The sequence below is a fragment of the Oncorhynchus kisutch genome, linkage group LG19 (genome assembly GCF_002021735.2).
Source record: "Oncorhynchus kisutch isolate 150728-3 linkage group LG19, Okis_V2, whole genome shotgun sequence".
Lineage (NCBI taxonomy): Eukaryota > Metazoa > Chordata > Actinopteri > Salmoniformes > Salmonidae > Oncorhynchus > Oncorhynchus kisutch.
Window position 1 is genome coordinate 22,568,117 of NC_034192.2, and position 26,471 is coordinate 22,594,587.

Sequence of the window (26,471 nt, forward strand, 5' to 3'; positions counted from 1 at the left end):
TGAATAAAGGAATGGCATACAACTCACTAGTCTTCATGCTAAAACGTCTGTGTGTTTGTTATGGGTAAAGCATATGATACAAGAAAACCTGTACTGACTGACTGACTGTTCTAAAGATTTTAATTTGCTAGCAGCAGACGGTGACCTCACCAATTTAGTTAAATACCTAAAGGCTACTTTCAGTGCAGGTTTTTCTCTTCGGTCATAAGATTTCTTGTACGGAGTAAGTAGGACTACTACTCTGCTTTTTGTATCAACACTAAAGTTTAGCCTAGTTCTGTCCTTGCTCTTTTTATCAGTTGACTCCAGCTAACTCATCTGACATACTGGCAACCTGCAGAGCTTTTGTAAACTTGACTTGGAGAGCCGCTTGCCTGTTCCTAACAGTAACTTTCTCTTTCTGCTCCTCCGCTCTTCTTTCTTTTAACTGTAACACTTCCCCCTCAAACTCATCTTCCATCTGTCCGTCCAAACACACATCTCCCCTATCTATTTAATTGTATCCTTTGCCTGCCGATTCTCTCCCCTACTTCATGTCCCATGGGACAGGAGAGGCTGTGCACAGTGGAGGAGGTTCTGGATGGCCGGGGAGGCTGTGTTTACGGGACGCTGGGGGTCCTGCTCTCCATGGCTCCTCCCCCCCTCCTAATGCCTTCTCCCCCGGCCCAGCTGGCAGGCTTCGCCCTCTTCTATCTGTCCATCATGTCTGTACTGTGTGCCCTGTACTGCCACCTGGTGCCTCACCTCTGAACTGTCTGTCTGCACAACCCCTTTCTCACTTTACCAACTCGCTCTCCACCACTCGTACACACACATGCTGGCTCACACACCACTCGTACACACACATGCTGGCTCTCCACCACTCATACACACACACATGCTGGCTCTCCACCACTCATACACACACACATGCTCGCTCTCAACCACTCATACACACACATGCTGGCTCACACACCACTCGTACACACACATGCTGGCTCTCCACCACTCGTACACACACATGCTGGCTCTCCACCACTCATACACACACATGCTGGCTCTCCACCACTCATACACACACATGCTGGCTCTCCACCACTTATACACACACATGCTCGCTCACACACCACACATACACACACACATGCTGGCTCTCCACCACTAGTACACACACATGCTGGCTCTCCACCACTCAAACACACACATGCTGGCTCTCCACCACTCAAACACACATGCTGGCTCTCCACCACTCGTACACACACATGCTCGCTCACACACCACACATACACACACATGCTGGCTCTCCACCACTAGTACACACACATGCTGGCTCACACACCACTCGTACACACACATGCTGGCTCTCCACCACTCGTACACACACATGCTGGCTCTCCACCACTCGTACACACACATGCTGGCTCTCCACCACTCGTACACACACATGCTGGCTCTCCACCACTCGTACACACACATGCTGGCTCTCCACCACTCGTACACACACATGCTGGCTCTCCACCACTCGTACACACACATGCTGGCTCTCCACCACTCGTACACACACATGCTGGCTCTCCACCACTCGTACACACACATGCTGGCTCTCCACCACTCGTACACACACATGCTGGCTCTCCACCACTCGTACACATACACATGCTGGCTCTCCACCACTCGTACACATACACATGCTGGCTCTCCACCACTCGTACACATACACATGCTGGCTCTCCACCACTCGTACACATACACATGCTGGCTCTCCACCCCTCGTACACACACATGCTGGCTCTCCACCCCTCGTACACACACATGCTGGCTCTCCACCCCTCGTACACACACATGCTGGCTCTCCACCCCTCGTACACACACATGCTGGCTCTCCACCCCTCGTACACACACATGCTGGCTCTCCACCCCTCGTACACACACATGCTGGCTCTCCACCCCTCGTACACACATGCTGGCTCACACACCACTCGCACTCCTACGCGCTTCTCATTTCATATTGCGCCGACTCCCATCACCACAGCGGTATCCATTCAGACGCAGAACTCGACAAGGGAAAAACACAAGAATGACAGTGGACCTCTCTGTCCCACTTTACCATAACAAAGAGGAGCGCTCGCCACTGCCTGGTTTGCCATCCACTGAAAAGGGAACAACTCCATATGCCAAATACCATATAGTAGGTTTTATCTTTTGTTGTTCCAGTTGTTTGTTGGGGAAGGTTACTTGTGTCCAATCAAGGAGTGGCAATGTGGACCTTCAATGCTCCCTTGTTACCAATCTGTCATATACTGGCACAACGAGACCCTGGAGGTTGCTGGGTTGTCAATGAGCTGTCTGCTACTGGACCTACCTACTGAACCTCCTTCTGTGCCTTAAGTTTGTCCGCCTGCCGACGTGTGTGCGTGTGTTTTTTAGATGGAACCTTCCCACCCGAAAGCCACTTCCATTGCACAGATAACATCAAAGTCGGGGGGCTTGTCATATGTAGCCTCCGTGCTTCCTCCTCCCCGACTGCCCCTGAGAAGAACCAACCACGAGTAATCTGACCAATCAACGCCAAGCGCTTCCCTTCTCTCCTGACTCGAACATGGCTTAGCCTTAGCTGCAAAGTCAGTCGGACGTTTTTGCCTAATCAAGAAGAGAGCAGGTAGCCGAGGGTCATTTGTAAGCCTTTGAGTCCTTGCTGACGCACAATCAAGTATCCTACAGGTACCTTTTTCTCCTTGACTGTCTGTGATCGAGCCCCCCTCTGTCCTAACACTCATTTTGTGGCTTCGGGGTGATGTTACCCCTAGGTACAGATCTAGGATCAGCTTCCCCTTCCCCAATCCTAACCTTAGTGGAACTGAAATGCTCAAATCAACCTACATTTTACATGTCGACATTAGGTAACGTTGTTGAACATGATGTTATGAAAATACTTTTAAAGTATAAGTATACTTTTAAAGGTTTTAGAGCACCTAGCACAAGCTTGGAAAGATGTGGCCACAGCCATATTGAAAAAACGTCATGGGAATTGGTAGAGCGTCCGCTGCCGAACTGTACGCATGGCTTTTTGATCAAGACTGATTATGAAGTGAATAAACGAAAAGCTACAACTACCAATTTGAGATGGAACAACAATAAAATATTAACAATCATGTTGACAAGCCTGTATAGTCCTGTCAAAAAATCCACTTGCATACGTTTTTGAGCTCAGTCAGTTGTAGGCTACATAAGTGATTTTCACATGGGCAGGGGGCTAGCTAAGAGCAAAAAGCTTAGCTAACCGCATGGTAGTGCCCACAACAATAGTCACTTTTGTAGGCACATGGTGTACACAATGCATAAAACAGTATTCAATATGGTTTGCAGTGAGGGACTTACGATGTGCCAAACCTGAGCGAGGCTAGCTGGGCTAGAAACAGCTGACTAGTAAAACAAGTATTCAGTTCATGGAAGCTAACGTTAGCTACAGACATGTAGGTTGTTAAATGTCCAGCATCTAGTAGTCAGACTTACCATATGATGCTGCCAGTATCCATCATAAAATCCTGCACTGTCGCAAGCTGTTCTTATAACATCACTAGCTAGCTAACAAAATATTCATCAATGATAGCTGAGCTTGGCGTGGTTTTGGTCTAGCTACCTAGCTATGATAGCCCAACTTGCACAGTGTATAAATAGATTATTTAACTACGCAAGTCCGTTAAGAACAAGTTCTTATTTACAATGACTGCCTACCAAGAGGCAAAAGACATCCTGTGAGAACGGGGGATTCAAAATAATAATGTAGAACAAAACACACATCACGACGAAAGAGACAACCACACAACATGGCAGAAACACATGACAGCACAACATAGTAACAACACATCATGACAACATCCCCCCATGGTACCTGCACAAACACGGTAGACAACAATGCATCATGTTAAGCAACCACAAGTGTCAGTAAGAGTGTCCATGATTGAGTCTTTGAATGAAGAGATTGAGATAAAACTGTCCAGTTTGAGTGTTTGTTGCAGCTCGTTCCAGTCGCTAGCTGCAGCGAACTGAAAAGATGAGCGACCCAGGGATGTATGTGCTTTGGGGACCTTTAACAGAATGGGTGTTGTACGTGGAGGATGAGGGCTGCAGTAGATATCTCAGATTGGAGGGAGTGAGGCCTGAGAAGGTTTAATAAATAAGAATCAACCAGTGGGTCTTGCGACAGGTATACAGAGATGACCAGTTTACAGAGGAGTATAGAGTGCAGGGATGTGTCCAACTCTAGATTTGACCTTAGCCTGCAGCTTGGATATGTGCTGAGAGAATGACAGTGTACTGTCTAGCCATACTCCCAAGTACAATTGTTCAAACCATGTTATCTGGCTAATTTCTAACCGGATAGCCTTCTAAGAGGCACTTATTTTCTTCAAATTTTTCTTGTCAAAATGAAAACATTTTTATGCATTGTAATCTAGGATGCCTGTCAGACAACATTCGAGTGATGTCATTGATAACACGTTATGAAGATGGCGGCACGCAGTAGTCAATGAGGCATTTTTTTTTGTTTTTTTTGTTACTGGTTTAAGGGTTTGAACTTGCTTCTTTATCCCTTTTAACTTACTACAATGTTTCACTTTGTCTTGAACCTTTATTAGGTCAAATGCTAAACTGACCCAAGATCAGTGTCTAGGGGCAACGTCACTCTACCCCCATTTTGTGTCTCTGTGGTGTGTGATGAATGGGGTTAACACTAGCCTGGTTCCAGATCTGTTTGTGCGGTAAGATGCCACAAACACACCTGGGACCAGTCTATGTAGGCACAAGCTGTGGTAACAATCAGCCCCAGGATATGGCAGGACTACAGTGCCTTCCCAAAGTTTTCACACCCCTTGACTTTTTCCACATTTTGTCACAAAGTGGGATTAAAATGGCTTTAATTGTATTTTTTTGTCTACGATCTACACAAAATACACTGTCAAAGTGGGAGAACAAAAATCTGACAAATAAAACCCTAATACAGTGCATTCGGAAAGTATTCAGACCCCTTGGCTGTTTCCAGGTGTTACGTCCAGCCTTATTCTAAAAATTATGACATTTATTTTTTTCTCATCAATCTACACACAATACCCTATAATGACAAAGTGAAAACCGTTTTGTAGAAATTTTTGTAACAATTTTTTTTTACATAAACCTTATTTATGTAAGTATTCATTACCTGAGTTTAGGTGCATCCTGTTTCCATGGATCATCTTTTAGATGTTTCTACAACTTGATTGGAGTCCACCTGTGGTAAATTCAATTGATTGGACATTATTTGGAAAGGCACACGCCTGTCTATATTAAGGTCCCACAGTTGACAGTGCATATCAGAGCAAAAACAAAGTCATGAGGTCGAAGGAATTGTCCATAGAGCTCCGAGACAGGATTGTGTCGAGGCACAGATCTGGGAAAGGGACAAGTCTCTGAATGTCCTTGAGTGGCCCAGCCAGAGCATAGACTTGAACCCGATCGAACATCTCTGGAGAGACCTGAAAATAGCTGTGTAGAGACGCTCCCCATCTAACCTGACAGAGCTTGAGAGGATATGCAGAGAGGAATGGGGAGAAACTCCCCAAATACAGATGTGCCAAGCTTTTAGCATCATATCAAAGAAGACTCAAAGAAGATGGTTCTTCAAAGAAGATGAGGTAGTAATTCAAAAATCATGTTAAACACTATTATTGCACATAGATTGAGTCTCTGTGACTTGTTCAGTACATTTTTCCTCCTGAACTTATTTAGGTGCCATAACAACGGGGTTGAATACTTGCTTATTGATTTCAGCGTTTCATTTTTAATTAAAAACATAATTCCACTGTAACATTGTGGGGTATTGTGTGTGTTCCAGTGGGGGAAAAATGTTATCCATTTTACATTCTGGCGGTAACACAACAAAATGTGGAAAAGGTCAAGGGGTGTGAATACTTTCTGAAGGCACTGTATTTAGCAATGAGTGCTCTTACACCGTTCTATACAAAGACGAAGCACATATTTTGTGAGACAGAGCGAGTTAATCTATTTTGTTCCAAATGGGACCCTATTCTTTATAGTGCAATACTTTTAATCAGATTCCTATGTGTCCCCTGGTTAAAAGTAGTGCACTCAATAGGGAATAGGGTGACATTCGGGGGACACAGGCTGTGTGTGTAGTTTGTTGTTGGTCTATGCTGAATGACAAGGAGTAATGTCTCCTCTGGCTCTGAAGAGCGGTGTGAATGTTCTCTGTCAGTGGTCTGTTTGCTTCCAGTGTGTGTAACAACGTGCCTATCTCTCCTGTTGTTGACCTTTCAACTCTTTCCCAGAGCTCCTCCTTTCACAATAAAATGAACCAAATATTTGGTGTGACTTCCTTCCTCTGTCTTCTCTCCTCGCTACTTCTGCTTGTCTTCAGCTTGTTCTCTCTCTCCTGTGGGATATGTTGTTCAGTGGGTGTCTCAGTGCACAAGTCCCTACTTATTGTAACCCTGTGCCTGTGTTTGCACACCTGCTCCCTGCTCCGCTTCCCTGCTCCGCTTCCCTGCTTCGCTTCCCTGCTCTCCTCAAGGTCATGCCGTTTGGATCCCGTTCACCTCCTTTTCCATCTTATGTTGAGTTTCTTTCCATTTGTGTTGATTTCTGTTATCTTTTGGTAGTTTTTGTTATTATTTGCCCATCCATTGACACCCTTTTTTGTTCTCCCGTTTTCCCTCCTCCCTTTGTCGTCTGTGTGCGTGTGCTCTTCATCTGGCCTTAGACCCAGCTGTGCCTGCCCCTCCACATCCTGGAGGAGAGAGGGCTCCCCCTGGTGGCCGGGACGGTGCGTGCACTCCTGGAGCTGGCCCCGCCCAAATACACAACCTCCCCTGCCACCACCACTAACCCTCTGGCCATGTAGGGCAGCAGAGTTCCACACTCACTCATGGATGGACAGACACAGGACCCACCCTCTCGCTCTCCGAATGTACATTATATGGCTTTCCCTCTCGACCCCCCGCCCCCTCAACCATACAGGGTCACCCAGCCTTCCCAGACAGGTCTTCCCCAATGAAGAGAGATGAGGGAGCACGAGTATGTCAAAGAAAGGGATGACTGTCTCTTCCACTGTGCCCTCACACAGACTGCTTACGACTTGCAGCCTCTAAAGACTGACGGACGAACAGATGAACAACTGAGATTGTCCCAGACAAACGGTCAGTTGGACGGCGAGTAAGAGGGTTTTTTATTTTCTATTACTAGTCATTCTCTCTCCATCCTCCTCTTATCTATGTTCAGTAGGGGTTGTTTTATTTTCTATTATTATTTCATCTTATTTTTCATATTCCTTTTACTTTCACATGTTAGATCCTTGCATGTCAGAGGGGTTGGGTGGGTGTATGGGGAAGGGTTAGGAGACTAGCAAGTTGTCGGTTGCCTAAGTAACCTTTAAGGTCATGTGCTACAAAGAGCAACAATAACGGTGGTGGTCTGTCGTCATGGGAACATTGATGCTGCCAACACTTAAAATGGCTGTTATTAAATGAACTTGTCTTTTTTTTTTTTATGTGGTCAAATCACGAGCTGGCTGAATCAAAACCAATGCTGGATTAGAGAGGGAGAGGGCGCTCCAGGAATCTCTACGCTTTATACTTTCTCAAAATGAGTACAAAACATTACGAACACCTTCCTAATATTCAGTTGCACCCCTTTTTGCCCTCAGAATAGCCTCAATTCGTCAGGGCCTGGACTCGACAAGGTGTCGAAAGCATTCTACAGGGATGCTGGCCCATGTTGACTCCAATGCTTCCCACAGTTGTCAAGTTGGCTGGATGTCCTTTGGGTGGTGAACCATTCTTGATATACACTGGAAACTGTAGAGTGTAAAAAACCTAGCATAGTTACAGTTCTTGACATAAACCGGTGAGCCTGGCACCTACTACCATACCCCGTTCAAAGGCACTTAAATATCTTCTTGCCTATTCACCCTCTGAATGGCACACATACACAATCCATGTCTCAATTGTCTTAAAACTCGTTCTTTAACCTGTCTCCTCGCCTTCATCTACACTGATTGAAGTGGATTTAATAAAGGATCAGCTTTCACCTGGTCAGTTGGTCATGGAAAAAGCAGGTTTTCTTAATGTTTTGTACCCTCAGGGTCATTATACAGAAGTGGTGTAAACTGGGACAAAAAAATAAATCACATTTGTATCCTATTTTCCCCCAACTTTCAGCACACGTCTTCCAACATATTTCAGGTAGACATATATATACTACTCACACACTTTGTTTGTATTGCATATTTTAAATATTTATCTGAATTTACCTTACACCCTCCCTCCCAAAAAAAGTGTTATTCCGAAACATAGTGAAAAAGTTGCAATAGAGGAAGAACCATGCACAATAGTGATCATTTTGATTAACCTTCTATTATAGATTCATTGGAGAAATCATTTGCAAACAAAATTTACAAAATAACAGGCGTTTCGGTGGCAAGGTTGTCAATCATAGACATAAATGGAGGACTCCGAAAGATATAACTTGTTTCAGTATAGACATTGCCATAGAGGGCTTCCACTAATTTAAAAGTAGTCAACTGTGTGGGGATTCCAATGGGTTTGGAAGTGATCAGCCAATGATCAGAGGGCTTCCTCAAATTGGGTTGCCTATTGTTTGTAAACACACGAGTAAGGTAATATCCAGAAGCCAAGGCCAAGATTTATACCAGGACTTTGGTCCCAAGATCCAGACCCAGTGAGTTGAGACCATGACAAGTTAACGACCGAATGTGGTCTTGAGGGGTGAATCAGTCAGGCTTTCAATTTACTCCTAAATGTTGTATAATGCACAATTTTTGAGTGGACACATGGTGGTCCTCTGTAGCTCAGTTGGTAGATCATGGCGCATGCAACTGTAAATGAAGATGGCCTCAATGGCACTGCCGGTGCTGTCACAGACGCCATAATGGCATAGAGTCAAAGATGAAACCTCTATCTCTCCATGGTGTCAATTGTTTCGGTTGTGACTTTTTCAGTTTGACTTATTTTGAACATCAAATGAGGTTGGTGGCGCCTTAATTTGGGAGGACAGGCTTGTTGTAATGGCTGGAGCGGAATGCATGGAATGGTATGAAACACATGATTTGTTGCCATTCCATTTGCTCCGTTCCAGCCATTATTATGAGCCGTCCTCCCCTCAGCAGCCTCCACTGGCTAACATATTGCTAGCTATCTTTAATTTCCACAGCATTATTCTAAAACGTACAATATTTTTTTCACCTCATCAATCTACACACAATACCCCATATTAACCAAGAGGAAGCAGTTTTTTAAATTAAATATTTTATTTACATAACTTTTCAGATCTTTTGCTATGAGACTCGAAATTGAGCTCAGGTGCATCCTGTTTCCATTGATCATCCTTGAGATGTTTCTACAACTTGATTGGACATGATTTGGAAAGGCACACACCTGTCTATATAAGGTCCCACAGTTGACAGTGCATGTTAAAGCAAAAACCAAACCATGAGGTCGAAGAAATTGTCCGTAGAGCTCCGAGACAGGATTGTGTTGACTCACAGATCTGGGGAAGAGTACCAAAAAATGTCTGCAGCAATGAAGGTCCCTAAGAACATAGTGGCCTCCATTATTCTTAAGGGAGGTGACCAAGAACCCGATGGTCATTCTGACAGGGCTCCTGAGTTCCTCTGCGGAGATGGTTGTCCTTCTGAAAAGCTCTCCCATCTCTGCAGCTCTCCACTAATCAGGCCTTTATGGTAGAGTGGCCAGACGTAAGCCATTCCTCAGTAAAAGGCACATGACAGCCCACTGAGTTTCCCGAAATGCACCCAAAGGATTCTCAGACCATGAGAAACAAGATTCTCTGCTCTGATGAAACCAAGATTGAACTCTTTAGTCTGAATACCAAGCGTCACATCTGGAGGAAACCTGGCACCATCCCTACGGTGAAGCATGGTGGTGGCAGCATCATGCTGTGGGTCTGTTTTTCAGTGGCAGGGACTGGGAGACTAGTCAGGATCGAGGGAAAGATGAACAGAGCAAAGTACAGAGATCCTTGATGAAAACCTGCTCCAGAGTGCTCAGGACCTCAGACTGGGGCCAAGGTTCACCTTCCAACAAGACAATGACCCTAAGCACACAGCCAAGACAACGCAGGACTGCTTCAGGACACGTCTCTGAATGTCCTTGAGGTGCCCAGCCAGAGCCCGGAATCTCTGGAGAGACTTGAAAATAGCTGTGCAGCGGCGCTCCCCATCCAACCTGACAGGATCTGCAGAGAAGAATGGGAGAAACTCCCCAAATACATGTGTGCCAAGCTTGTAGAGTCAAGGTTGTAATCGTGCTTCAACAAAGTACGAAATAGAGGGCCTGAATACTTATGTAAATGTGATATTTCCATTTTTTTTTTTAAATTTTTATACATGTGCAAAAAAAAAAATATATATATATAAATATATTTGCTTCATCATTATAGGGTATTGTGATGAGGGGAAAAAACAATTGAATACATTTTAGAATAAGCTGTAACATAACATAATGTGGAAAAAGTCAAGGGGTCTGAATACTTTCCGAATGCACTGTATGTACATCCCAAAAGAGAACTTTACACATTTCTTGATATAGGAGATGTTCGGTACTGACACTATTTAAAAATAGATGAAGATTTACCAACTCAAAAATTTGATCTGAAATGTTTCCAGATAGACTACTCACCATGTGGTCATGCTGGAGAGGGGTGCAATCCCATCACCTGGTGATATTTGTAGGAGTTGCTTAAGGCACAGTCTTTTATTGTGTATGTATAGTTAGTGACGTCAATGTGGGACTAGATTTTTTTTTTTTGAAAGATGTTTAAAAATCAACTGCGAATTAGATCAGTATCTTTCAAAATAATAATAAAACACCTCTCAATAGAAATAAGTGTATAAACAATTACTTTTTACTATATTAATTTAACAATATATTTGGTATTGCCTTGGATTGAATTAGAACATATCGTGATGTATATAGATGTCCTAAGTTTGGAGACTTAACTTTTTAAAATATATATATATATATATATATATATTATATATATATTTTAAAAAGTTAAGTCACCAAACTATATATATATAGTTTTTTTCGGTGTGGGATTGCAATTTGCACCACTTGTGTAGAATCACCCATGTATAAAGCTGTAATTCATGTGTTTTTCCACAAGGAGTTGTGTTCTCGTGTAGCTACATGGATTGGACGATGTCCCTAAGCGCTGGGCCAGGGAAGTAAAATAATAAGTACTATAAGATAGAAAACAGGCCTCTTAAAGGGTTAGTGTTACGAGTGGGATTGGTTCAAGCTGATCCTCGACCAGTGTTTCCAGGCAACTTCTTCCTTGAGCACAGCTCAGTCAAGTCTCTAATCAAAGGCGTGTGTATGGGCAGGTTGACTGACAGCATGACATCAAGGCCTGCAACTTTGCATTAGTATCTGTGCTTTTATCTTGCAGTAACGGTTATTTCTTATTGTAGTCCACTACTGACGAGCTGTTGGGGCTGGCCAGGTTCTGGGGCTAAACATACACTACCTTTTTTATTCTCTACGAACCACCTCATCACTTTCACAGTTGAGTTCAACATAGAGTTGAGACCGTAGACAAGCAGTAGTGAATATGACATAGTGTCTCCCTCATGCACAGAACTCATCTTTTATCACTACATGTTGCTAAGCTTGTATGACATTCAAATGGATCTACAGATTGAACTATTGATAGTGTTCAAGACACCTTTCCAATTCTCATGATCAAGTTGTTTTTGGTGAATTGTTCAACCACACCTTATAGACACAATGTGGCTCTTGCTACACACAGGTGTGCATATTGCTAATTTGGTCTGGCAGCAGTTACAGTAATCTGCCAGACCGGAACAGTATTTATTTGTCACTAGCGCTGTCCTTAGTGAAACCCCATTGAGAAGGCCATGTTCATTAGGCACCAAACAGAAGAAAACACACTGAAACAGGAATTACCTGTACTTGTCCAATAAGAAACATTGCAGTTCAGTTGCATGCCCTAATGAACATGGCCCAGCTCTACTTAGAGCAGTGTTACCCACAGAAAGTCAGGTTAACGGACTGACTCTTAGTTCTGAGGCAGACACGACCTCTCGTTCCCAGGGAGGGGGATGAGGGAGTGCTAGCCACAGAGCTGGCAATAATACTCTGGTGAAGACTGACCTGAGGACCACTGATTGATGGGATCTTGTAGGCAGATTCCCAGCCTCCCTTCTCAGAACTCTATCTAAAAGAAAGTTAAAATGGTAAAAACATACCTCTGATATATATTTTTCCCTTCAAAAGCTATGTAGGCTGCGTACTTAGATGCACATCCCTATAGTAAAGGCTACGTAGGCTGCCTACTTAGATACACATCCCTACAGTAAAGGCTACGTAGGCTGCCTACTTAGATGTACATCCCTATAGTGAAAGCTACGTAGGCTGCCTACTTAGATGCACATCCCTATAGTAAAGGCTACGTAGGCTGCCTACTTAGATGTACATCCCTATAGTAAAAGCTATGTAGGCTGCCTACTTAGATGCACATCCCTACAGTAAAAGCGATGTAAACTGGGAATCTGCCTACGTAGATTCTGAAGTGAAAAAATATATCAGAGGTATGTTTTTACCATTTTAACTTTGTTTTAGATAGACTCAGAGTTCTCAAAAGGGAAGTTAAAGGTAATTATAAATGTTTTGTTTTGATATTTTCACCCTTACTGACTTGGGCTTTCTCTAGCAGGAATCATGTGCCCCTACTGCTGGGTCTGGACCCTGTGACATATGTACAGTAAAATAGATACATTCCATGTGTTTACAAGTAGGTACCACATAAAGAGAGGACCTTCTTTCATGACCGCAACATGGGTCTTTTTAACTTTACATTTTTACACCGTTTGCTGAGAAATTGTCCCTGAAAACATGTACAAAATTGAACTATTATTTTCTGGCATTAATAAAAGTGACCCATATCAGTCTCATGAGTACGCTTGTTTATTACCATTCTTGCCCTTGTGTTAGACTGCATATAAGTAAGAACCTTGCAATGGTGGTAGTAGTATTCAAAATGACCATGCCAACTTTACTCTGTTAAAGGGGGGGGGGGGGGGGGGGAGCCTTTCTCATTGAATATATATTTCCCTACAGGCCAAGTGTCGACTTAGATTGTCTGTAATCAGGAATTGAACATTGATGAAAAGTAACATGTCTGTATTGAGACTTTTTGGAGCTCTTGAAGGGACACCTCACTTTTTCTTCTTTCCCTTCTTGCCCTCCTTGGGCTTCTTGCCTTTCTTATAGGGGCCCAGGCCGCGTCGCACTAACGTTCCCCTCCACCACGACTGGATCTGCAAGTGACACAGGGAACAACAAAATGATTTAGTGTAATGAACAGGGGAGTACAGTTGTGAACAAGATGCATGGCATTAAACACTGCACTGCCACTGGATGTGATTGGTTTCCTTGCTGGGCAGGTGGAGGTGATTTATTAAAGAGTGTTTAATGATTACCTTGGTGGCTGCGTCTCGCTCCATGTGTTCCTTCTCCAGCTTCCTGCGTAGGGCCTCTTTCTCCATCCTGTCCTCGATGACCACCTGCTCACTGTCTCTGTACTGGAACAGAAGAAAGTACAAAGACAGAGTCAATATGCAGAGTATAATTTCTGTTCCATACAGGTATACTTTCTAAAAGCAACAATTTGCAGTCTATTTTAGTTTTTTTTTTTTAAGCTATGTATGGAAACTCATTACATGGAGCTCCTGACGAACAGTTCTTGTGCTGACGTTGCTTCCATAGGCAGTTTGGAACTCGGTAGTGAGTGTTGCAACCGAGGACAGACTTTTTTTACGCGCTTCAGCACTTGGTGGTCCCATTTTGTGAGCTTGTGTGGCCTACCACTTCCCGGCTGAGCCGTTGTTGCTCCTAGATGTTTCCACTTTACAATAACAGCACCTGCATTTGACCGGGGCAGCTCTAGCAGGGCAGAAATTTGACAAACTAACTTGTTGGAAAGGTGGCATCCTATGACGGTTCCACGTTGAAAGTCACTGAACTCTTCAGTAAGGGCCATTCTACTGCCAATGTTTGTCTATGAAGATTGCATGGCTGTGCCACAGAACAATAAGACAAATGTGAAGCATCTGCTTGGCTTTTCCACTCACTACCAAATATGGTATTGAGAGGAAGCCCACTGGCCTGCAGTGGGAGAAGGTGGATTTTGGCCGACATTCTGCAAATTTTCTCATCAATGAAACATTTGATCTCAATACAGTTTTCTGTTCCCAAAACTACAATCTGTTATGAACAGAGTGGACTATGTTTTGTAGACTTTGCAAAAAGGTAAGTTTTTTTTTTATTACGTTGTTTAGGAGTGCAAGGGTGAGTTGAGTTATTGCACAGGCGCAATATGCAGATGCATGCTAGAACGCGCCAATATAGGATCTCACTAGCTCGTGTTTGGCTCTGTCCCCTCCTTGCTTGCTCTGCCCACTATGACTCATTTGTTCCCATAGACCACAGTCTGTCGTTTTCAATCTTTGTTTACCTAGAAAATCCACTACTTTGAAGGGGTGTCCACATACTTTTGGCTATGTAGTGTACAATTAATTTAAAAGTTTTAAAAAAGGTATGTAGCAACTGCAGATCTGAGGACTTGTAATAACAGTTTATTTGCAAGTGGGATGTGCAACTCAATAATAGGATGGTGTTCCTAATATTTGGTATACTCAGTGTATATAAGGCCTACTATCCTATTCATTACCTAGCGCTAACCTGTATACTACAGGGAAAAAATGGGTTGTATTCATTAGGGCACACCGAAGCAAAACATTATGCAACGGAAAATGAAAACTACTGTTTCTTTTTAGAAAAGTCCAGGTGGTCCCTCCCTGTTTCAGTCCGTTTTTCCCTGTTTGGTGCCGAATTAAATCAACCCAGGCTATGTCCTCACCTTCTTGGCCAGCTCCTGGAGCTGGGAGAGATTGTTAGCTTTGTTGTTCCTCAGGCTGTTAAGCTCCTGTTGCTTATCCTCCATGTCTCTCTCATAGCGCTCCATCCACACCTCCAGCTTCTCCCCCAGACTCTGAGAGGTGCACACAAACACACATTGTTGCAGCGTCACCTGACAGACAACCTGTTTTGTGGTTCTGAAAGTCAGATTTCGCAATGATTTGATCTACTGCTATCCGTGGTGCTAAATCCCAGCTATGGCCACTATTGCTATAGAGACAAGGGCTCATCAATTCCGTGTACAGCTCCCCAACTAATGTTTTGTGATTTAAAAAAATTGCTATTGCTGTCGTAAAGGTTGCCGAACCATGAATGGGGACTAGGGATTGATTTGGGATTCTACTATTGCAATAAAATAACAGCATTAGATGTTTTAGATGGCAGCTCAAAGAACGTACCAAGTCATCCTACTACACCCAATACACACTACCGGTCAAAAGTTTTACAACACCAACTCATCCAAGGGTTTTTCTTTATTTTTACTATTATCTACATTGTAGAATAATAGTGAAGACATCAAAACTATGAAATAAAAATCTATATTTTATACGTTAAATAGCCACCCTTTGCCTTGATGACTGCTTTGCACACTCTTGGCATTCTCTCAACTAGCTTCATGAGGTAGTCACCTGGAATGCATTTCAATTAACATGTGTGCCTTAAGTTCATTTGTGGAATTTCTTTAATTCTTAATGCGTTTGAGCCAATCAGTTGTGTTGTGAGAACAGCTCAAGTAAGCAAAGAGAAACGACAGTTTCTCAGTTTCATTACTTTAAGACTGAATTTACATACAGTACCAGTCAAAAGTTTGGACACCTACTCATTTGAGTTTTTTATTTTTACTATTTTCTACATTGCACCAAAGTGTTAAACAAATCAATGTATTTTAGATTTGAGGCCTTCATGGTCAAATTGCTGTGGTCAAATTGCTGAAACCACACCAATAAGAAGAGACTTGCTTGGACCAAGAAACACGATCAATGGATATTAGACCGGTGGAAATGTGTCCAAATTGGAGATTTTTGGTTCCATCCGCTGTGTCTTTGTGAGACGCGGTGTGGGTGAACAGATGATCTCCGCATTTCCCACCTTAAAGCATGGGGGAGGACATATTATGGTGTGGGGGTGCTTTTCAAGACACACTTAACCAGCATGGTTACCACAGCACTTGGGCTATCAGTTTTTCAACAGGACAATGACCCAACACACCTCCAGGCTGTGTAAGGGTTATTTGAGCAAGAAGGAGAGTGATGGAGTGCTGCATCAGATGACCTGGCCTCCACAATCACCCATCCTCAACCCAATTGAGATGGTTTGGTATGAGTTGGACCGCAGAGTGAAGGAAAAGCAGCCAACAAGTGCTCAGCATATGTGGGAACTTCCTCAAGACTGTTGGAAAAGCATTCCAGGAGAAGCTGGTTGAGAGAATGCCAAGAGTGTGCAAAGCTGTCATCAAGGCAAAGGGTGGCTACTTTGAAGAATCTCAAATATAAAATATATATTTTTTGGGTTACGACATGATTCCATATGTGTTATTTCATTGTTTTGATGTGTTCACTATTATTCTACAATGTAGAAAATTAGTAAAAATAAAGAAAAACCCTGGAATGAGTAGGTACTGTATATATCACACAGAAGTTCAATTATGCTCCTATACACGAGTCATGCCATTTTCCAACCACCACTGCACACGTACTGTCTGATGTTCCTTGAGGAAAGTCTCCATCTCCATATGAACTCTCCTCTCCTCCTCCAACCTCTCCTGCTGTAGCTGAGGACAGAGGAACGATGATTACACAGAAGCACATGTAGTGGTGACCATCTCTGTACAGCCAAACCTCACAGTTGCTACAAAGTCTGTAGCCAAGTCACACCAAAGGCTCTGTCCAGAAACCCCCCCCCAGGCCCCTAGCCACTTGTGTAGATCTGAAAGGATGGGATAGCCAGAAGAAATGTGTAGGTATTAGCAAAAAGCAATACCTACCCAATTCTATGAGATCTACATGGGGGGACTGGAACAAGAATTCAGCCCTGGCATTTCATCCACACGAGCCCACATCACTCTGTGCGCCGCCAACTCACCCCCCACACACACATACACCGTGACCCTACACACCCTAATTAGACACTGGGAGCAGTGCTGACGTGACATTTAAATACATATGTGCACTAAGTAATATCATAGGCTAATTAACTTTAAGGCCGTTGCCCACTGATCAGCCAGGCTCATTATAGATTAGTAGAACGTAGAAACTGCGCAAAACTCTGTACAACAAATCTTAACAGGCCCATGGGCTGCCCACCATGTCTTTATATAAAAAATATATTTGTGTGTGTGAATTTCAATCAGCCTACCCAACAACAAAAATGGTCCAGCCCATCTGGCAAATGCCAGAATTGCCAGATGGCCAATCCGCCCGCCAATGCATGAGGCACTTAGACTGTGTTTACACAGGCAGCCCGATTCTGATCTTTTTACCACTAATTGGTCTTTTGACCAATCAGATCAGATGTTTTCCACTAATTGGGCGAAAGATCAGATTTGGGCTGCCTGTGTAAACACAGCTTTAGGGGATGATTCTAGACAGGGCCACAAAGACACACACCCTGATCTCATCCTCCAGCTGCTTCTCAGAGTGTGTGTTGATCTTCTGTCCCTGGTACACCAGCAGCTCCGCGCTGCTCTTCACATACTTCCTCTCCAGGCCAGTCTTAGCCTTCATCTCCTGTAGTTGGTCTTTCAGGTGGGCAGTCATCTCCTCGCGTCGCTAAAGGGACAACATTAAGACAGTTTGCGCAAAGTATTACATAAGTTGCCAGTACTTTCTAATGTATTTACCTGAGAATGAAAAACAGGGAGGCACCCCGATTTTCAAAGACATTGACGTCTGACACCCTCGAAAAACTTGGAGCACCACCAAGAGTCAGTGAATGTGTAGCCTAATTCTAACCTTGCCCATTACTAGATTGAAAATCATATTGGGCATGTGAAGGAGTGTGTCTCCGTTGTTTTCCTCAGTTATGGTACCTGCAGCTCCAGAGTTTTTTCCTTGCGGATGTCAAGCAGCTGTCTCTGAAGAGCTTTGGTCCTCCGCCGGCCGCCCTCCTCCCTGCAATACACACAGACAGAAATCAGGCCCAATGTGTAAGTGTGAGTCGACTCTTGGCATTCTCTCAACCAGCTTCATGCGGTAGTCACCTGGAATGTATTTCAACTAACAGGCGTGCCTTGTGAAAAGTTAACTTGTTGAATTTCTTTCCTTATTGCATTTGAGCCAATCAGTTGTTGTTTCAAGGCAGGGGTGGTATACAGATAGCCCTATTTGGTAAAAGACCAAGTCCATATTATAGCAAGAACAGCTCAAATAAGCAAAGAGAAACGACAGTCCAACATTACTTACAGACATGAAGGTCAGTCAATGTGGACATTTTTAAGAACTTTGAAAGTTTCTTCGAGCAGTCGCAAAAACCATCACGCGCTATGAAACTCTCTCATGAGGACCGCCACAGGAAAGGAAGACCCAGAGTTACCTCTGCTTCAGAGGATAAGTTCATTAGAGTTACCAGCCTCAGAAATTGCAGCCCAAATAAATGCTTCAGTGTTCAAGTAACAGACACATCTCAACATCAACTGTTCATAGGAGACTGTGTGAATCAGGTCTTCATGGTCGAATTGCTGAAAAGAAACCACTACTAATGAACACCAATAAGAAGAAGAGACTTGCTTGGGCCAAGAAACACGAGCAATGGACATTAGACCGGTGGAAATCTGTCCTTTTGGTCCGAGTCCAAATTTGAGATTTTTGGTTACAACCGCCATGTCTTTGTGAGATGCAGAGTAGGTGAACGGATGACCTCCACATGTGGTTCCCACCGTGAAGCGTGGAGGTGTGATGGTGTTGGGGTGCTTTGCTGGTGACACTGTCAGTGATTTATTTATAACCAGCATGGCTATCACAGCATTCTGCAGCGAAACACCATCCCATCTGGTTTGCGCTTAGTCCCACTATCATTTGATTTTCAACAGGACAATGACCCAACACACTTCCAGGCTGGGTATGGGCTATTTGACCAAGAAAGAGAGTAATGAAATGCTGCATCAGATGACCTGGCCTCCACAATCACCCAATCTCAACCCCGTGGTTACTACATGATTCCATATGCGTTATTTCATAGTTTTGATATATTCACTATTATTCTACAATGTAGAAAATAACAAAAATAAAGAAAAACGCTTGAATGAGTAGGTGTGTCCAAACTTTTGACTCAGTACTTTGTTGACGTGCCTTTGGCTGCGATTACAGCCTCGAGTATTCTTGGGTATGACGCTACAAGCTTGGCACATCTGTATTTGGGGAGTTTCTCCCATTATCTGCAGATCTGCTCTATCAGGTTGGATGGGGAGTGTCGCTGCTCAGCTATTTTTCAGCTCTTTCCAGAGATGTTCGATCGGGTTCAAGTCCAGGCTCCGGCTGGGCCACTCAAGGACATTCAGAGACTTGTCCCAAAGCCAATCCTGCATTGTCGTGGCTGTCTGCTTAGGGTCGTTGTCCTGTTGGAAGGTGAACCTTGGCCCCAGTCTAGGGTCCTGAGCCCTCTGGAGCTGGTTTTCATCAAGGATCTCTCTGTACTTTGCTCCGCTCATCTTTCCCTCAATCCTGACTAGTCTTCCCGTCCCTGCCTCTGAAATACATCCCCACAGCATGACGCTGCCACCACCATGCTTCACTGTAGGGATGGTGCCAGGTTTCTTCCAGACGTGACACTTGGCATTCAGGCCAAAGAATTCAATTTGGTTTCATCAGAGCAGAGAATCTTGTTTCTCATGCTTAGTCCTTTAGGTGCCTTTTGTCAAACGCACTGTCATGTGCCTTTTACGGAGGAATGGCTTCCGTCTGGCCACTACCATAAAGGCCTGATTGGTGGAGTGCTGCAGAGATGGTAGTCCTTCTGGAAGGTTCTCCCATCTCCACAGAGGAACTCTGGAGCTCTGTCAGAGTGACCATCGGGTTCTTGGTCACCTCCCTGACCAAGGCCCTTCTCCCCAGATTGCTCAGTTTGGCTGGGCGGCCAGCTCTAGGAAGATTATTGGTGGATCTAAACATCTTCCATTTAAGAATGATGGAGGCCACTGTGTTCTTGGAGACCTTCAATGCTGCATAATTTTCTTTGGTACCCTTCCCCAGATCTGTGCCTCAACACAATCCTTTCTCGGCTCTCAACTGACAATTCCTTCGATCTCATGGCTTGTTTTTGCTCTGACACTATCAACTGTGGGACCTTATATCAACAGGTGTGTGACTTTCCAAATCATGTCCAATCAAATGAATTTACCACAGGTGGACTCCAATGAAGTTGTAGAAACATCTCAAGGATGATCAATGATAACAGGATAAACAATGGGGCAAAAAAGTATTTAGTCAGCCACCAATTGTGCAAGTTCTCCCACTTAAAAAGATGAGGCCTGTAATTTTCATCATAGGTACACTTCAACTATGACAGACAAAATGAGAAAAAAAATCAAAAAAATCACATTGTAGGATTTTTAATTAATGTGTAATTTGAAGGGGTGTCCACATACCTTTTGAATATATAGTGTAACTGACCATTGTACCACGTTGTCGACCTCATCGACAGCCATTCAAATGAGACGCTCGCGGAACAATGATGTTTAAAGTAGGCATCGTCATGTCTCTGAGCCAACAAAAGTTTCAGCAGTCCCAAAGACAATCGTGTATTCACCCTTTGCAATTTTCTTGTCCTCCATCTCACTTTGATCAGCGTATGCGGTAGCGATTCCTTGAGTTCAGAACACGAATCTGATCCTCAGTTAATAAAATCCGATTATAAACGACTTACCATCGATTTCTCCACTTTCATTTTCAATACATCGCCGACTGTTTGCCACACTTGATGCACTAAACTTTAACCAAATCCTGTAGGGATTTAGTAAGTTAGTGTGTTACAGTGGTGGAAAAAGTACCCAATTATCATACTTGAGTAAAAGTATGGATACCTTTTTAATAGAAAGTTACTCAAGTAAATGCGAGTCAGCCAGTAAAATACTACTTAAGTAAAAGTCTAAAAGTACTTGGTTTTAACTGAACTTAAGTATCAAATGTAATTGCTAAAATGTACTTTGTATCAAAAGTAAAAGTATAAATCATTTATAATTCCTATTATTAAGCAAAGCAGATGGCACATTTTTTTTGTTTTAAAATGTACGGATAGCCAGGGGCACACTCTAACACTCAGAATTTCACAATTTCCCTGTCCTGCTAAGCGTTCAAAATGTAACAAGTACTTTTGGTTGCCAGGGCAAATGTATGGAGTAAAAAGTACAATCTTTTCTTTAGGAATAAAGTTAAGTAAAAGTAAGTTGTCAAAAATATAAATAGTAAAGTTGAGTACAGATACCCTCCAAAAATGACTTAATTAAAAATACTTTAAAGTACTACTTAAGTACCTTACAGCAATGGTGTGTTAAAGCAGAGGTGTTGTAATGACTTCATTGACTCGATTTTGTGTTTAGAGCACACTTCTGGCAAAACAGAATTCCATTTCTCCATCTTTTCTTACATTTTCTGCAATGTTGCAAACTAGCTAGCATATGGAACAACTTTATTAAAAATGTGTCCTACCCGGTTGTAAAAACAGTGACGAACATAACACGTATCACAAGACAGAAGGGTTAAAGGCAGTACATGGTCAATCTGCATTGGCCGTGCAGCATTTTTATTTTTTTAGGTGGTAGATCAGCTTTAATATTGTGGATAGATTGTAGCTTCCATCAATGTAATTGTCTGCATCATTTCCAATCCCTCATATTTTTTTGTAGATACACTACTGGTCAAAGGTTTTAGAACACCTACTCATTCAAGGGTTTTTCTTTGTTTTTACTATTTTCTACATTGTCGAATCATTTTGAAGACCTCAACTATGAAATAACACATATGGAATCATGTTGTAACCAAAGAAGTGTTCAACAAATCATTTGAGATTCTTCAAATAGCCACCCTTTGCCTTGATGACAGCTTTGCGCACACTTGGCATTCTCTCAACCAGCTTCACCTGGAATGCTTTTCCAACAGTCTTGAAGGAGTTCCCACATATACTGAGCACTTGTTGGCTGCTTTCCCTTCACTCTGCGGTCCAACTCAACCCAAGCCATCTCAATTGGGTTGAGGTCAGGTGATTGTGGAGGCCAGGTCATCTGATGCAGCACTCCATCACTCTCATTCTTGATAGTCCCACTAAGCCCGGGTGGCAGGTAGCCTAGTGGTTAGAGCGTTGGACTAGTAACTGAAAGGTTTCAAGTTCGAATCCCCGAGCTGACGAGGTAAAAATATGTTGTTCTGCTCCTGAACAAGGCAGTTAACCCACTGTTCCTAGGCTGTCATTGAAAATAGGAATTTGTTCTTAACTGACTTGCCTAGTTAAATAAAGGTAAAACAAAAAAATATGTACTCTTTTGACCTAAATTGCTTTTGTTTTAGAGATGAGTACTGAATTGCATTTAAAAGTGTCCCATACAATAAGGGGATCTTCTATACCTATTAGAGGTAGTCTGATTAATTAGGGCTGATTTCATGTTTTCATAACAATCGGTAATCGGTATTTTTGGATGGCGATTATATTACATTCCACGAGGAAACTGCGTGGCAGGAATTTAGCCAGGGCACCGGGGTTAACCCCCCTACTCTTACGATAAGTGCCATGGGATCTTTAATGACCTCAGAGTCAGGACACCCGTTTTACGTCCCATCCAAAAGACGGCACCCTACACAGGGCAGTGGGATATGTCAGAGGAAAGAGTGCCTCCTACTGGCCCTCCAACACCACTTCCTGCAGCATCTGGTCTTCCATCCAGGAACTGACCAGGACCAACCCTGCTTAGCTTCAAAAGCAAACCAGCAGTGGTATGCAGGGTGGTATGCTGCTGGCATTAAACTTATCTTGTAAAAAAAAAACAATCTTCACATAATCACTTAACTACACATGGTTGATGATATTACTAGGTTAACTAGCTTGTCCTATAATCAATGCGGTGCCTGTTAATTTATCATTAAATCACAGCCGACTTCACCAAACAGGGGATGATATATCAAAAGTGCATTCGCAATCGTTGCACGAATGTACCTAACCGTCAACATCAATGCCTTTCTTAAAATCACAAGTATATAATTCCAAAAATGTTTTGGGACACTTAAGTCCATTGAGAATAAGAGCACCTCCGCCCAGCTGCCCACTGCACTGAGGATAGGAAACACTGTCACCACCGATAAATCTCAGATAATCGATAGTTTCAATTAGGATTTTTCTACGGCTGGCCATGCTTTCCACCTGGCTAACCCTACTCCGGCCAACATCTCAGCACCCCCTGCAGCAACCTGGCCAAGGCTTTCGACTCTGTCAATCACCACATTCTTATCGGCAGACTCAATAGCCTTGGCTTCTCAAATGACTGCCTCGCATGGTTCACCAACTACTTCTCTGATAGAGTTCTGCGTGTCAAATTGGAGAGGGCCTGTTGTCCAGACCTCTGGCAATCTCTATGGGGGTGCCATAAGGTTCAATTCTCGGGCCGACTCTTTTCTCTTTATATATCAATGACGTCGCTCTTGCTGCTGGTGATTCTCTGATCCACCTCTACGCAGATGACACCATTGTATACATCTGGCCCTTCTTTGGACATTGTGCTAACAAACCTCCAAACGAGCTTCAACGCCATACAACACTCCTTCCGTGGCCTCCAACTGCTTTTAAATGCTAGTAAAACTAAGTGCATGTTCTTGAACCGATTTCTGCCCGCACCCTCCCGCCCGACTAGCATCACTACTCTGGACGGTTCTGACCTAGAATATGTGGACTACAAATACCTAGGTGTCTGGTTAGACTATAAACTCTCCTTCCAGACTCACATTAAGCATTCCAATCGTCTTCCTATTTCACAACAAAGCCTCCTTCACTTATGCTGCCAAACATACCCTCGTAAAACGAACTATCCTACCAATCCTAGACTTCGGCAATGTCATTTACAAACACTCTACTCAGCAAACTGGATGTAGCCTATCACAGTGCCATCTGTTTTATCACCAAAAACCCCATATACTACCAACCACTGCGACCTGTTTGCTATGCCCTCGTTGGCTGGCCCTCACTACATATTCGTCGCCAAACCCACTGGTTACAGGTCATCTGTAAGTATTTGCTAGGTAAAGCCCCGCCTTATCTCAGGTCACCATAGCAACACCCACCCGTAGCACATGCTCCAGCAGGAATATTTTACTGGTCATCCCCAAAGCCAACACCTCATTTGGCTGCCTTTCCTTCCAGTTCTCTGCTGCCAGTGACTGGAACGAGCACACCCAACTACCTGATCCCCATATTATGGCTTACCCTCTTGCACCCCAGTATCTCTACTTGCACATCATCATATGCACATCTATCACTCCAGTGTTAATGCTAAATTGTAATTATTTTGCTTCTATGGCCTATTTATTGCCTTACCTCCCTACTCTTCTACATTTTCACACACTGTACATCGATTTTTGTATTGTGTTATTGACTGCGTTTGTTTGTAGCTCTGTGTTGTATGTGTCGAACTGCTTTGCTTTATCTTGGCCAGGTTGCAGTTGTAAATGAGAACTTGTCAACTGGCTTACCTGGTTAAATAAAGGTCAAATAAAAAATTAACTCGGGGGGGTAGAGACTTATCCAAGTATGATATTTCAGTTTGTTTGTTTTGGGGGAAAATGTTCTATAACTTTCTTTCACATTGAAAATGTGGAGTAGGTTGTGTCGATCTATCAGAAAAAACAAAATGTAATCCCTCTTTAGATAGAATTAAGGCAGGCACTGTATGCAAGTCCTATAATAAGCAAAGACAAATTATAGCTCTGTTTTCAATCAAAATAAAACCGGCTCATAGAAATGGCTGGAACGTTATCATACACATCCATGTGTTTGATACCGTTCCATTTCCAACATTCCAGATATTATTACAAGCCATCCTCCCCTCAGCAGCCTCCTCTTTGTGTGGATTTTGAAAGAATTTCACTATATTGACTATAACCTGACCTGATTATTATGTCCAGGAGGTTGGCCTTCCTTCTTTTCTCTTCTCCCACAGCGAAAAGCAAGCTGTGAAAGGTCCCTCTCTCTTGCAGCTCTGCCAACACATCAGCAATCACGTGAGCCACAAACTGACTGTATATGAGAGAGAGAGAGAGAGAGAGAAATGATCATTATGTATGAGGTAGATGGCATACAGGGTACTTTTTGGATTCACAGTTAATACAGTCTGCTCTGCACCTTGTAAATGTTTGACAAATGTAAACAATGTGTTTAATTCAGTGGTTGACCTGAAAAAGATCCCAATGAAAAGTTGTCTCATGTGCATAATTAATCTCTGTTTGAAGCACAGTTGAGTTGATGGCTTCTATTTTATTAAATTGTCTGGAACCTAGCTCTGGTCCAAGTCGGAATGTGCACTCAAGCCCCGAACAAGAGAGCTATCTGGAACCCACCGGTCTCTCTGCACCTTGGCCAGGTTGTCAGGGGACAGTGGGTTCTCCTCTAGTGTGCGGTTCAGTTCCTTCTGGGATCTGTGCAGCTCACGGGTGGCATCTGACAGTCTCCCAGACTCTCTCTCAAACTGACGGGCTGCTTTCAGGTTCTGCTCTGCCCCTTTCTGCTGTTCAAGGACCTGTCCAATGTCAGCTGACACAAACTTCCAGAAAAACAGATGAATAGGAGAAAATTACAGCTTAGATAGCAAGCATAGCATTAGTACCATACCATTAATTAGCTAAAGACGCATCATCGCTTGAAAAAGCCAACTGACATTAGCTCCGCGTATAACTGAGGATAATCAGATAATACCTTATCAGCTTCTGGACGACCCCTGTAGGTGTCGGGCATGATGTGACCCAGCACTGACAGCTGTGCAGCACAGTCCTGGAGCACTGTACACATTCTGAGCAGCTCTACCCCAGACAAAGGAACAGGCATCCTGGTGGTCTGTGAACACTGAATTCGAGCGAAATTAGCCAAGCAATTTCCAAGCAATATCACCTATCTAGCTAGCTACTAACGCTACCGTTTTCTAACTGTGACATTTTTGTGTTAGAAAATATCCTGGGCAAAATGCTCAATAACACAATCAACAGATTCGTAGCTAGGTATATTTCTTACGTGTCTTCACGGAACGTGTTGAAGTTTACTAGCTGTATTTATGGACAATAAAAGGCCAGTAGTTTAACTCGAACATAGTTTAGCTAGCCTAGCAGCAGACTTGGTAGTTTACCCCGGTCACCCTGGTAACGCACAACATTTGATTATTGTTTTTAAAAAATGACATTCTTATCTACTTCGATTATTATGTTGTGTGAAACGTACGAGAATGCAATAAAATGACAACTGAATAGTTAACTAAAAATAAATGTTTTGGTTATGCGT

General features: G+C 43.2%; 2 protein-coding genes across 9 annotated transcripts in view; one reads left to right on the top strand and one right to left on the bottom strand.

The window, feature by feature from the left end:
* The window catches only part of LOC109864452 (DISP complex protein LRCH3), an 81,910-nt gene extending 68,931 nt beyond the window's left edge, over nt 1–12,979 (top strand). For 5 of the 7 annotated variants that reach the window (XM_031798589.1, XM_031798590.1, XM_031798591.1 and 2 more), the window contains one exon: nt 550–12,979. In XM_031798589.1, coding sequence (XP_031654449.1) covers nt 550–750 — 201 coding nt within the window. In that variant the 3' untranslated portion in view covers nt 751–12,979. The remainder of the gene's footprint in view (nt 1–549) is intronic. The other 2 variants (XM_020452244.2, XM_031798594.1) reach the window with 1 other exon arrangement.
* Nucleotide 12,980: 1 nt separating this feature from the next.
* drc9 (dynein regulatory complex subunit 9) lies at nt 12,981–26,470 on the bottom strand. 2 transcript variants are annotated; one of them, XM_020452245.2, is made up of 10 exons: nt 26,208–26,470; nt 25,896–26,042; nt 25,541–25,743; nt 25,092–25,220; nt 18,040–18,121; nt 17,618–17,779; nt 16,708–16,782; nt 14,953–15,084; nt 13,514–13,615; nt 12,981–13,351 (listed from the first exon to the last, which is right to left on the bottom strand). In XM_020452245.2, the coding sequence occupies exons 2-10, from the start codon at nt 26,022–26,024 to the stop codon at nt 13,250–13,252; spliced, it is 1,116 nt and encodes a 371-aa protein (XP_020307834.1). In that variant the 5' UTR covers nt 26,025–26,042; nt 26,208–26,470; the 3' UTR covers nt 12,981–13,249. The 2 variants fall into 2 exon arrangements, with proteins under 2 accessions (XP_020307834.1, XP_031654455.1); XM_031798595.1 differs by having other exon boundaries at nt 16,708–16,776; nt 26,208–26,381.
* Between the last annotated feature and the right edge of the window lies 1 nt (nt 26,471).